The 14,874-nt window shown below is 38.2% G+C and overlaps 1 protein-coding gene across 1 annotated transcript in view; it reads right to left on the reverse strand.

Moving 5' to 3' along the window:
- LOC121411608 (tudor domain-containing protein 3-like) overlaps positions 1–2,059 on the reverse strand; it is a 38,803-nt gene extending 36,744 nt beyond the window's left edge. The window contains exon 1 of the mRNA XM_041604414.1: positions 1,959–2,059. Within this exon, the coding sequence (XP_041460348.1) occupies positions 1,959–2,029 (71 nt within the window). The 5' untranslated portion in view covers positions 2,030–2,059. The remainder of the gene's footprint in view (positions 1–1,958) is intronic.
- Between the last annotated feature and the right edge of the window lie 12,815 nt (positions 2,060–14,874).

Below are 14,874 nucleotides of genomic sequence, written 5' to 3' on the forward strand. Positions count from 1 at the left end.
ATAATGCCTCTTATGCATAATTACAAAGTGCTTTAAATGTCCAGTTTTCAGGCCATAAAATTAACACATTTCGCGCTCCCCTGCGAGAGAAATAGGAAGATGGTCATCAATTTCATATGATGACATAATGCCCTCATAGCATGTTCCGGTCCTATGTAAAAACTCAAAGTAATAAAAATAAAATACATCAGCTCTTTTTTAACTGTGATCCATCACAATTCACAATTTTCCCACAAAGTGTTTGCATTACAGAGCTTAAATTCACCCTTTGTTATATCATATATTTTTAGCTCGCGCTTTGCGCTCTCTTTATTGATTTTCATGATAAGAAAGTTACTTAGAATACCCAAATTCTAGGTCGAAATCTAAAACACACGTTAATTCAGATACGCAGATTGTTCTCTATTTAAATCATTATCCAGTTTCAGATCACAATATCAAAAAGTGTCTGCTCGCGGATAAATAACTTATCCTTTTCATGATAAAACATGAATAGTGCGTCCAGAATCTTTCCCCATAATTTTGTTTACCCATCACATTTCTCCTATTTTCTCCTCCCTTTTATTTTCCATTAATTTTTCTTTCGTTCACTTTTTTTCTGTCCTCTTTTCCCATAATTTATTTTACCCATCACATTTCTCCCTATTTACTCTTCCCTTTTATTTTCCATTAATTTTTCTTTCGTTCACTTTTTTTCTGTCGCCTTTTCCCTTCTAAGTTCTATTTTTTATTCTCGTCTCACCGCTTTTCCTCATCCCCAGCCCTCGATCGACGCCCGTGCAGATTCGCAAACAATATCAAGAGTATATGTCTACTTGCAAGGGCGGAAATCTCTCCCCAAAGGTAGGGGGACCAGGGGCTGGAAAATTTGACAAGCAAAAAACAAACAAAAAAAGAAGGTTTATCACCCTCTAAAGAAGGTCATCTTGACCAAAAGAAATTTGACAAGCAAACAAGCAAAAAAAAGGGGGCATGCCAAAAGTAAGATCGTCTCTTCCAAAATACATTTCGAATTTGAACGACATGACCAAAAATAGTAGGGGGACATTTCATAATGTGCCCCCTACTATTTTGGGTGAGGGGACATGTCCCCGGCCCTGGGGTTTGCGCCCATGTGGGTGGGGGTGTTGCGCCTCCCTATCGGGATCATATCACAGCGAGTATACACTCTTCCATATTGGAAGAGTGTTTACTCGCTGAGATTTCGATCTCACACATAATTTTATAAAAAAAATAGAACAGCTACGCCTTGAACACAGGCCAAAATGCCTAACGATTTCTCCGCGGCATTAACAACTCTCGTAAAGGGCGCTCCATTTATAAATAACGTTGCATGAACAGCTCTCTATGGCGACGAAATTTACCGCGGAATTGCAGCCAGCAGCGTGGGAAATTGGCAGAAAATTCAAGAAGAGAACCGGTGAGTACCGATTTAACAGTATTCATGTATTAATTAATATTTATTTAATCATAAGAATAATTTTTTTTTACGGAAAGAAAGCTTAGTTCTAAGCTAGGGCGGCCCAAATGCGCGTGAGTGGAGTCCCAGTTTCTTAACACGGGTAAGTATTGCGGTGTCGCCTAGAGTGCATGAATGCACACACAAGAAGAAAGGTGACTGATTTTACAATATGCCCAAATATTCATGTTGGACCTTAATTCAAATCGTTAGGTGTGCAGACTTTGGGACCACCATTCATATTGAATTGTGCTTGATTTGACAATTCTTTAACACAACAGAAATCCTTACGTGTGGGACTGTGATGTCTGTAGGAAAAGACATCCACACAAATATATGCAAAGGCAGTGAAAGAGGAGTACTCTTACACCTACCATGTACCACACAATGTAAGTGCATTCGATTAATAACACAATTAAATTATCCAAAATTCAAAATGACGATAATACAAGATGACATGTGTCCAGAATGATTAGGAAATCGATGATAATAATCTTACCATCCACGAGTCAAAAGCTCTGCTTCGACCATTTTGCTGAAGTCATAGAGGGTATTCAAGGAACGAAACATCTGATTGGCTCATTGTGAGAAATATGGATAATCATCGCTGCATTGAGCAGTTTCATTGGTCGAAAGATATGATTGAACAGAAGTAGGGCAAGGGAGGGAGAGGGCGAGAGAAGAAGGGGAGAGAGAGAAGTAGTCCATGAGAAGGGGGGGGGGGTACAAGTGGAATATATACAAGACTTTAAATTCATATATCTTTGTACATTCGTGAGTGACAAACATATATGCATGTATAGGTTAATTATTATTATTTCAGGGACAAAACTGCAGTTTTTTGTCAGCTCTTAACATTATAAGGATCACTGTTTTTGCTTTGCGCTGCATGTCTTAATTTTTTTTTTTTTTTTTGGGGGGGGGGCTTGGTCAAGTTGGTTATAGATCGATTATTTTTTCATAAATTATCTTCTACTTCTTCTTCATTTTTTTTCAGGGGGAGGGGGGGGTCTGCCCCTATACTGTATGTCAATGTATGAATAATGGCCGTATTAGGTTGTATTGTGTAATATGCGGAGTTTCATTGAGTCAAGAATCATTACAAACCAACAATAGATTAGTTCCTAAATATTATTTCATTGTTATTTAGACCTATACCCGGTAAATTAGAATAAAAAACCAGAGTTTAAATAATTAAATCAATTCATGAATAATAAATCGTATCAGGACATCTCCCCCTTGGACATCCACCCCCGGATATCTAGGATATCCACCCCCAATGATAATTACCCCCATTACCCCCTAGGACAAGTACACCTTAGGACATCTACCCCGGCCCGGATATCTACCCATCCCTCCGGACTTCTAACCCGCGGCCTGCACATCTACCCCCGGACCATTAACCCCGGACAAAGGATCGAATTAATTAAGGTAAGGAGTAAAACAAAAAGAAGAAGAGTAATAGGAGGAAGAAACGTGAATTATGAAATAAGAAGTAGAGAATGATTGCAAGTAGAACATTTCTAGGCCATTATTTAAAAATGAAAATTTTGATAGCGGCTCCCTGCTGTGTCAGTTAAGTGAGATAATATTTTGAAAAAGAGGATAGCATAATTATGGAGTTTAAAAGTTACCATTTTCAAGTCAATATGCACAGATAATTCTGTTCGCGATTCGAGTTTGCAGTATTTTTTATGAGCGCGGTACGCACCCTGATCATGATCACAAAATTGCTAAGAAAATTAAGATTTAAAAAAATGAACAAATTTCAACTAGCGCTTCGCACTCGCATTGCGTCTTTGATAAGACAATATGATTTATAAAGTACCTCTCCTCGATCTTCGTGCATACAATAAAGTCCTCAAAAAGATAAATTTTGATTATCTTTTTTTATTTTATCGAAGATTTTACCTCGCACTTCGCGCTTGCATTAATTGTAAAAATGTAATAACCCGGGTAATAACCCGGGTAATAACACATGCATCCTGTTGTTACAGAAAGTGATTAAAATGTCCTTTTTGAGATCGAATATCAAAACGTTTAACTTGCGCTTTGCGCTCGCGTTATTTATTTTGGAAAATATACCCATCCTTTAATGATTGCCAAATATGTATAGAGTGTCCTGTTTTCAAATCGGAACATCAACAATTTCCAGCTCGCGTTTCGTGTGCGCATTATTTCAGTGGGACACGTATTCTCTTGAATTTATACCAAAAATTCCTTAAAATGTTAAGTCATGCAGTGTAATCATATGTGACGAAAGCATGGGAGAGGGGAGGGGAAGGGACTGGAGGACGCATCCCCTCCAAATATAAAAATGAAGAAAGAAAAAAAGACAGATCAATGAAAGAAAGAAAAAAAAGAAAGAAAGAAAGAAAGAAAGAGGAAAAGGGGGTGAAAAAAAACTTGGACCTAGGTCCATATATTATACAGACTAAGGTATGATGTTGCAGTGAAGGACATCAACCCGCCAAGTTCTTCGCGTTACGCACTCGTGCAATAATTAATAATCACTTCTTTGTATTATCTACAATAAAAAAAAAGTGGAGCGCCTCGGGCAGTCTCGCCTGCCCAATTCAATATGGCAGCAGTGCTGACTTTTAAAACAACTATAGAATAATCATTCACAAAAACACCATTTATATGATGAAAAATATTATTTTCACTGACCGTAAATGACATTTGACCTTAATCATGTGATCAAAGCCTTGTGCAAGGCGATTAGTGATACTTGATTACCTTTGTAACCACATTTATAGATCCATTAATTTTCAAAGTTATGATGGCAATTCAATAAATACCCCCAACACGGCCAAAGTTCATTGACCGTGGTCATGTGACCTGAAACTCACGCAGAATGTTCACTGATGCTTGATTACTCTTATGTCTCAGCCGAGGGGCGTAACTGGCAGGGGTCGGTGGCCAGGGGAGGGGGGCAAGAGCCAAAAATTTCCCGGTAATACCACGGTGTGAACAGGACTTTTTATGATTGTGCCCGAGCATTAGGGCGAAGCAGCAGCTCAATGCGTGATAAGTACAAAAAAGAGGGGGCACAGCATAACGCGCGCGGCAAAAAGTTGCTTCATATAAGTCCCGAGCGAGCGAAGCGAGCGAGGAAAAAAAATCACCTATTCATGAGAATCTAACTTTGACATTGATTTTGACAAGGTATTCAGAAAATAACATTATATATCTTACGTCCTCCTTTCCTTTAATCTTTTCTTTTTGTTCTTAATTGTAGAATTTTGGGGGCCATTGCTATGCGGATTGGATCCAGGGGAAGTGGCGTCACCAGGATAAGCTAGGGGGAGGAAAAAGAACATGGGGGGACACATTTTTTGGCCTATTTCACAAAATCGAGCGAGAAACGTGAGGTAATTTGTCAATGTAGGCACCACTGACTTTGGATCATGCAGATTAAATCTCACCAAATAAATAATGCGAGCGCGAGCTGAAAATGTTTGATATCCTGAGATGAAAACTGGACGTTCTAAGCACTTTTTGTTATCATGAACTGGATGGCTATCTAACTAAACAATTGATGCGAGCGCAAAGCGCGAGCTAAACATTTTTCACTTATGAAAATTATGACTACACAGGGTGGGTATATCGCTTTTAACGAATAATAACTCTAATCGTGAGCAGCATTATCAACTTGAACACTGGATTTTTATGCCCTTTTGAATAGATAATTTACTTAATATCTCAGTCAACAGTTTAAACTGTGAGCGCGTAGCGCGAGCGAAATTTTGAATTTTATTTATGTTGACATATATTGTTGGGAGCTAACAGTGATGGATGAGAAACTTTTTAAAACACTTCAAAACAGCACTTTGGAAATTCAGCCAAAGTAGGCACGATAAATCTAGCTGTCGTAAAGCTTAACTTATAGGTTGATCGACATAGGGGATATATAACTAGCCCTTGGCAAAGGATTTTTTTGTCCTGATTGCAACCATTAATGCATAAAATTTAGCAAGCTATTATAATATACGCCATCCATCTTTCTTCCCGTTCTTTATATTAATCATCGGCAGTTCTTTTCTTTTTCTTGTCCCTTTTCTTCATATTCTGATTTTTCAATTCAGCTTTTGGCTCTACCCTCATTTCCAGTTTCTTTTTGCGTCTTTCTCCAAATTTCCCGCCATTCTTGCCTGTGCCATAAAAGTCATATCTTTTGATTTTATATCCCTCTCTTGCTAATCATACTAATTTATTTAATGTACTATTTACATCTCAAATGTTCTTTCGTTCATTTTCCCACTTTCCTTCCATTTCTCTATTCATGTTATGTCTTTCTGTCCCTTTCTTTTCACTTTTCCATTTCTCTTTCTTTCTTCCCTTCCTCTTAACAGGGACTAGAATCTTTTTCTTTCTTTCTTTCTTTCTTTCCCTTTCCCTCTCTCTCTTTTCCCATATTTTTTAATTTCCCGGTGAAATCCGCCAGAAGGGGGGGGGGGGCAGCTTGCCTGTTACGCCACTAATGGTGCCATGGAGGACTAAAATAGTTCCATGCCTCCACTGATACAGATCAGTGCTGTGCCCCATGGCTAATTGCTCAAAAAGCGATGGAGTAAAAATTTGGGGCAAACAAGCTTTGTAGGTAAAACTTTACGCCCGCAACAAAGTATGTTAAACTGACCATGCAGGCAATTCAAAGGGGGCCGTGGGACGATCGATGTTTGAATTCAGGTTTTCACTTGAAAATGAAGGTGATTTATTTGTTCAGGAAAAAATTTGAAAAGCGAAAAAAAAGTGAGTATTCGCTACAAAATGAAAGTAATTTGAGTCAAATTTCTACATTTTATAAAACCAACCTAATTTCCAGGGGGTGCTGCCTATAATAGTGCATAGCATTATATAGCACGTCACCAATACAAGAAATCATGGGCGTCGCTCGACCCGCAAGCCGCCCCTATATGACATAACAGTCATTTCTATATATTCTGTATATTTTTCCTATTCACATGCATAAATACCACAAGAATATTGAGAATTGTTGTTGTTTTTAGCAACGAGAAGGTGAACTATTGTAGGCTGGGGGGGGGGGGCAGCCGGGGGAGAGAAAGGGGTTCGATCGATAGACAGAGGGGAAGGGGAGACCAAGGACTTTGTTGTAGCTGTGCAAATGTAAGATCCTCTATTAAAGCCCCGGCCCTTTCTACACCGTTACGCCTTCAACGCCCCACATGGCATTATCCGACCACCAAACAACTTGTGGTACAAGAAAAAAATGTCATAATCATACAAGATATTCGGTTACACTTCGTAATTCCGAAGCTTCGTAATTCCGAAGGTTCTTTATTCCGAAGGTTCGTAATTCCGAAACACGTAAATTGCCTATACCTCGATGTTCGTTAATCCGAAAACGAAAAAGGGTTCGTTAATCCGAACATTTGTGGCATAATTCCGACGGTTCGTTATTCCGAAGGTTCGATAATCCGAAAACAAAATAAGGTTCGTTGTTCCGAAGGTTCGTTAATCCGAAAACGAAATAAGGTTCGTTGTTCCGAAGGTTCGTTAATCCGAAAACGAAATAAGGTTCGTTGTTCCGAAGGTTCGTTGATCCGAAAACGAAATAAGGTTCGTTGTTCCGAAGGTTCGTTGATCCGAAAACGAAATAAGGTTCGTTTTTCCGAAGGTTCGTTAATCCGAAAACGAAATAAGGTTCGTTAATCCGAAAACAAAATAAGGTTCGTTAATCCGAAAACGAAATAAGGTTCGTTAATCCGAAAACGAAATAAGGTTCGTTAATCCGAAAACAAAATAAGGTTCGTTAATCCGAAAAATGAAAACCGTGAAAGCAGAGGCAAGGGGAGGGGGGCGGGGGCACTGTTGCCGTTCAATTATTATGAGGATGGGAAGGCAAGGGCGGCTGAACGAATTTTCGTTGGGGGGTAAAGCCAAAAATGAAACTCATACGTCAAAATGGGCACTTTGGTGATATTTTCACCTTAAGATTATCATCTGCTTGAAGTCATTGTGTTTGATAGTGATTAAGTAGAGAAAAACTTTTTTGAAGTGACTTCTTATTATGGCAAAATGTATAATTAGGCTTTATTTTTCGGGAGAGAGTATATGAGCGAGCGGCTTGGTAAAACAAATTCAAAGGTGAAGTTGTAAAACTTTTTTTGTGGTCAATTATTCTTAAAATGGCATTATTGCGAGGTGTTGCGAGCGTGAATCACAAGCTCAAACTTTAGGGTATTTAAATAAAAAATGAAAATAAGTTTTTTAAAATTCGAGCAGATTTCTGCTGTCATTAAAAAGATGTGCATCTAACAAAAGAATTAACACGAGCGCAAAACGCGAGCTTAAACATACTGACCAGAAAAGGACCTGTTAACGAAAGCATTTAGTGACCTCTTTAGGATGCATATTTCACCAATCAAATGAGAGTGCGAAGCGCAAGCTGAAAATGTGCAATATTCCAGCCTGAAAACTTAACTTAACTTGTATACTTTAAAAAGAGTATTTTATTTCGAAAAAACATAAAAAACGGCACATTTATTTTTGAAAAAGGAATTTTCCCATTTTGGAAAATATTAATTTCCCTGTTTTTGGGGTGCAAGTGCCCCCTGCCTCCCTCCCGGCGGATCCAACTTTCGTCAAATAGGGGGGAGGCAATATTTTTTTCAGTCCTATTTTCCTCGATCGGCAGCTTAAAGTTGTTTTTTTTTTGTTTATTTGAAAGGGTAGTCCTAACAGTCAATTATTTCATTTCATGAAATGAAATGAACTGTTTATCGATTCTGCTGTATTAATGTATTATATTAATCAATGAGTTCTAACCTGGGGTTGTCATTTTTTCAAGCAATCTGCTTATGATGACAATCCTTCTCCTGCAAATTGTAAATGTTAACTAATTTGGTATGAGATCAGTTTTGTTTGTAATGATAATTTTAGTACATTTAGTTATGATTCATGCCAAAAAAAGTTCTCAATATACTATGTTTGTTATGTTATGGAAAATGTATTATATACGAATGATGTAATTGCAGAAGTAAACAATAAAATCAAATCAAATCAAATTATCTTTATACTTATAAAATAAAGTAAATATGTAATAACATGATAAACCATTTTTAAATAATGCGAGCGCGAGCTATATATTTTTTTGATGGGCAATATGTTTGTGATCTTCAAAACGAGATGCCTGTGTAACTAAATTTAGATAATAACTGCGAGCAAGAAGCGCGAACAGAGTTTTAAAATATATAAGCTCTGACCTGATCTAAAGGGGACATTTTAAGAACTTTTTGCAGTTTGCCATGAAGACGATGCGTTTTTCAAACAATGGCGGCGGAACGTATTTTCTTTTTTTCGGGGGGGGGACGCAAAGCAAAAAAAGGGCCAATAGGGGCAATTTGGTGCAAGTGGATATTTTCACCATGAGATTATCATCTGTGTAAAGAGGTTGTGTGTTTTGTAGTAATTAAATTGAGCACAATTTTTTAAGTGATCACTAGAGTTATATATTTACGTTTCATTTCTGCGAGCGTAAAATTCGCCTTTTTGGTCAAGTACTGTTAAAAGGGCATCCTTGTGAGATGTTGCGAGCGAATCACGTGCTCAAACTTTTGGAAATTTCATGCAGGTCTAGAATGATAATTGATATAGATATTATTTACCCAGGGAAGCCACTTCAGTTCTGAAAACTGTTCTCCCAGCTATTATTATTTTTTTTTTTACAAGAATGCTTAGAATGTCCAGTTTTCAGGTTTGGAAAATCGAAAAAGTTTGGCTCACGTTTCTCGCTCGCATCAAGTATTGTTTATTGAGGAACTCATTCTATTCCTGGTTACAAATAAAAAAAAAAAAAAAAAGTATAAAATGTCCAGTTTTCAATATGTAATATCACAAATTTTAAGCTTGCGGTTCGCGCTCTCATTATTTAGTTCGTGAGATATATACTCTATTCATGAGTCACTAAATGCAGTCCTTAAAAGATTACTTTCTGAAGCCTGTTGCATAAACTTTTTACCTTTATAGTTAGAAAACTGGTAAAAACTGAAAACTAAGGTTAGTCTGATTTCCGCCATTGACTTTAGCACAGGGCAAAAACTCCTGTAAAAACAATTTATGCAACGGGCCCCAGGTCAGTATACAGCTCGCCCTCGCATTAATTCTTTAGAAAGATACACATCTTTCTTACGATTACAAAAAAATGCTCCGAATGCTCAATTCACGTCTTGAAATGTCTACTAGTTTGAGCTTGCGATTCGCGCTTTCAACATCTCACAAGGATCATTATTAGTATTATCTTTATTACCAGCAGAAGCTGTTATTAATAATGACATCCCCTCCAATACAAATCCTATTATCTAGAGGTTACTCGCACGCGACCAACACACTTGATCCCTGCATCTTTAAACCATTTGATTAGGCAGCAATTGCTCAGATAAAATCGAAATCGGGATATGCTTGATCAGGGCGCCTATATTTTTAATGATATACAGGCTTTTGGCCACAACACACGCATGTATCATCGATCGTTATTACTATCATTGCATAATATCGTGTAATCTTGTAACGACAACATCGTTTTTGTTACCAAAATGAATTATTCTCATTTTCGGAAATACGAACCTTATTTAATTTTCGGATTAACGAACCTTATTTCGTTTTCGGATTGACGAACCTTATTTCGTTTTCGGATTAACGAACCTTATTTCGTTTTCGGATTAACGAACCTTATTTCGTTTTCGGATTAACGAACCTTCGGAATTACGAACCTTATTTCGTTTTCGGATTGACGAACCTTCGGAATTACGAACCTCATTTCTTTTTCGGATTAACGAACCTTCGGAATAACGAACCTTATTTCGTTTTCGGATTAACGAACCTTCGGAATTACGAACCTTATTTCGTTTTCGGATTGACGAACCTTCGGAATTACGAACCTTCGGATTGACGAACCTTCGGAAATACGAACCTTCGGAATAACCGAACCTTCGGAATAACCGAACCTTCGGAATTACGAAGCTTCGGAATTACGAATGTATGCGAGATTTTCAACCTAAGCCGCTGTTATTGAATGTATACTGTAACATTTTATCACAGTTGATCGTCAACGTCTATAATCATATTGCAAGTGTCATTGGTAGTAAGGACTGAGGTTTAACCAAATAATAGAGCCCCGGGATGGAGTGGATAGAGCCGGGATATTTGACCCATCACATATTTGTATTGGATGCCCGGATTGGATGTCTATTGGATTTGTACATGAATTCACATTTTTGAACAATTTTTGGATCTGACATAAGAAATTTCAAAAGCGACTTGGTAGACTTGGTAAATTAAAGCCGTAGAACGACGTGCGCAGGACCAGCTTTCCGATTTATCTGCAACTGCATGACGAAAATGTTTAGGATTCAAGTTCAGTTCTGTTCTGTTGTTTTAGAACGTTTTTTATGTCCCCCTATTATGTTCTTGTCATCGGATCGTATTGTCCTGAGAATCAGCATCTTTACATTATTCTGAACCCAAAAGTTTATTACAATTCTTACTCTAATCCTCTGCCCTCTGAGAGGCGCGATAGCTTATAGTAGAGCGAGGGTTTCGGATTCCGGTTCGATTCTCACTTGGTGCGCTATATAGAGCGGGAGCCAGGAGGGGTCAGCATAGCTGAAAAGGTAGACAATTTTCATGATTATGACAGGATTTCCTGTATCACACAATGCAATGAATGGGGCGTCTGCCGCATAGGCGGCGGAAGCGGGGGGGGGGGACGTGTCCCCCCCTAAATTTGAGGAGGGGGGACGGACCCCCCCCCCCCCCTAAATTTGTAGTTGATGACCTTTTTTTTTTTTTTTTTTTTTTTTTTTTTTTTTTTGCTTGTCAATTGATTTTCCTACGCGTCCCCCCTTAAAATTTTTAGATTGAGAACCTTTTTTTTTTTTGCTTGTCAAATTTTTTTTTGTGGGTTGTCCCCTCCTAAAATTTTTGGCTTCCGCCGCCAATGGTCTGCCGTGTCCTAAGTGGTGGGTGTGGCCGTGGGGGCCCTTAAAAGAGGGCCAAAAAATGAGCTAGCTCAGCTGGAAAGGTAACCACCTGAAACCAACAGGAAAATATTCGGCATAGTTCACTTGTACATGAATGACACTTAACTGACACTTTAAGTGGTGGGGCGCCCCGGCAGACGCCCCTAAAACCCTGCCCCTCCCAAATTTAGCTAGATCAGCTGGAAATGTCACCACTTGAAACCAACTGGAAACTGTTCGGCATAGTTCACTTGTACGTGAATGACACTATAACCATGGAGCAGTTAACAGCTGATACTTTAAGTGGTGGTGCACCCCGGCAGACGCCCCCCCCCCCCTCCATGTTGAGCTAGATTAGCTGGAAAGGTAACCACTTGAAACCAACAGGAAAATGTTTGGCATGATTCACTTGTACATGAATGACACTTAACTGACACTTTAAGTGGTGGGGCGCCCCCGGCAGACGCCCCTAAAACCCTGCCCCTCCCAAATTTAGCTAGATCAGCTGGAAATGTCACCACTTGAAACCAACTGGAAACTGTTCGGCATAGTTCACTTGTACGTGAATGACACTATAACCATGGAGCAATTAACAGCTGATACTTTAAGTGGTGGTGCACCCCCGGCAGACGCCCCCCCCCCTCCATGTTGAGCTAGATTAGCTGGAAAGGTAACCACTTGAAACCAACAGGAAAATGTTTGGCATGATTCACTTGTACATAAATGACACTTAACTGACACTTTAAGTGGTGGGGCACCCCCGGCAGACGCCCCTAAAACCCTGCCCCTCCCAAATTTAGCTAGATCAGCTGGAAATGTCACCACTTGAAACCAACTGGAAACTGTTCGGCATAGTTCACTTGTACGTGAATGACACTATAACCATGGAGCTATAACAGCTGATACTTTAAGTGGTGGTGCATCCCCGGCAGACGCCCCCCCCCCCCATGTTGAGCTAGATTAGCTGAAAAGGTAACCACATGAAACCAACAGGAAAATGTTTGGCATGATTCACTTGTACATAAATGACACTTAACTGACACTTTAAGTGGTGGGGCACCCCCGGCAGATCCCCCAAAGTCTTGACCCCCCCCCCCCACAATGTTGAGCTAGATCAGCTGGCGAGCTAAAGTACCCTCGTGAAACTACCAGGAAATGTTTGACATAGTTCAGAGTTACATGAATGACATGCTCCATGCTGAAAATAATTGATTTATTTATTGATAACGAAAAATCAAGCAAACAAGACACTGAAAATTTGATAAAAATCTGACCAGGAATAACAACGAATGGCATATTAAAGATTAGCATTCCGGTGAAACAGTTTGAGGCATGTGTTCATGAATATTAAATTAGTAAATCGATGATTTAATATCCCCCCTTGATCTATTATATGTTATTATATGAAATTAGGTTTATTTAATTTTTTTCTTTTAAGAACTGAGAAAAAATTGGGTTGACGACTGATTTAAGGCATCTTATATTCATTGCTGCAACTCATTTCATTAATAAAGGAGATATACATATGTCATGTAATAACATAAGAAAAAGGAAAGTGGGGACGTGACATCATCAGCCCACCTAATGAATATTCACGATGGTGTGCATATTACTATTTTTACAAAATATTGCTAAACTTTAAAATTCTATAACTTAGTTATTTGTTATCTGATTTTATTGAAATTTTCAGCACTGTACTCTGTGAATTATTTTTATTTATGTAAATATTTTCAACATGGAGCATCCCTTCAACTGACATTTTGAGTGGTGGGGAGCCCGGGAGATGCCCCCAAATCCCGCCCCCCCCCCTGAGATTGAGCTAGATCAGCTGGAAAGTTTATTAACAACATGAAACCAATTAGAAAATATTCTACATCAGCTGTAGAGGAGCTGGGGGTAGTAGATTAAGATGAATTTGATTTTTTACTTTTTTTCAATTTCGTTTTATCCATGCCATGTTTCCCATCATGTACTCAGCTCCACTATCAAATACAAGGACACCTATGCTACTTGCTCAAATGTTTTATGAAAAATGAATGAATAATTATTCATTGTATCATAACTTAATAATTCAATGAATGAGTATGAATTAGAATTTTTAAAAATATAATAGTTAAAAGAGGACTAGGAAAAGGAAGGGAATGGGAAGGAGAAAAATGAGAAAGAGATTACGAATGGAAAAAGAGAAACGGAACATAAGAGAAAACCAGAAAAATAATAAAAAATAACCTTCACACCTCCAAAGTCACGTGTTGATTGCTTCAATGTAAACAAAAATGAATGGGAATAAAGCAGAAATTTAACATGACCTTGAAGAGGTAGGAAGTCAAACATTTGATTTTTTTCTGATAAAACATGTTGCCTTGCGTTAGAAAACAGTAGGAACATATTTAATTTTCTGAGCTACGAAAATACAATTTATAAGGACGTTCCACAGTTATGTTTGTGCGCATCTTGATTTGGACATATTTTACACTCTGCGCACTGACGTCACCAGTGGCGTAACTACGGGGAGGGGGCATGGGGGGCACGTGCCCCCCCCCATCGGCTGCCCCCCCCAAAAAAAAAAAAGAACGGAGAAAAAGAGGGAAAAAGGAAGAGAAATGTGGTGGGGAAAAAATAAATTATTGTTCATTATAATGTTATATGACATAAGAATTTTTTATAACTTTATGAAACATTATTTGCTTCATTGTGTCTTCAGTGTTTCTGGTGCTCGCATAGACTGTTTAGCGAGATATATAACCCTGTTGTACTAAAACCTCTAATTTTCAAATCAATATACAACAAATATATTTCCTCGCAATTCGAGTTATTATTGTTTTATGTAGTGATATATTCTTTTTTGTGATTGCCCTATTTTAAGGTCTTAATATGAAACATTTCCTGTCCGTGCGAGCGTTCCCATAAGTGGATTGCTGAGGTTTCTGCTCTTCATGAACTCTTAAGATCAGTCCCTAAAATGTAAATTTTTCTGATCTAAATATAAAAAATTTTCAGCTCGCGCTTCGTGCTCGCATTATGAGGTTAGTGAAATACTACGGTCTTAGGGAATCCCTACAAACAAGCCTTAGAATGCCCCTCTTCATGTCTGAATTTCCTAAATTTTCAGCTCGCGCTTGCAGTATTTGATTAGTAAGATGCGTATGATAATCATGATTACAATGACTACGAAAGGTGCCTCATGACTATGTTTAGATTTAATTCTAACAAAATCAGCAAAGGATGGCACTAGCATTGGATGACTATGGTGAGATATTTATACTCTTAATGGATTCTAAAATATAGTCCTTAAGATTTCCCTGTTTAAAGTCAATATATACAAAAATTTTAGCTCGCGTTTCGTGCTCGCATTATATGTTTAGCGACACAATTACGTATCATGATTACAAAAAAAATACTTATAATGTCCCTTTTTGGCTCTCAATATCA

Source organism: Lytechinus variegatus, chromosome 1 (genome assembly GCF_018143015.1).
Source record: "Lytechinus variegatus isolate NC3 chromosome 1, Lvar_3.0, whole genome shotgun sequence".
Classification (NCBI taxonomy): domain Eukaryota; kingdom Metazoa; phylum Echinodermata; class Echinoidea; order Temnopleuroida; family Toxopneustidae; genus Lytechinus; species Lytechinus variegatus.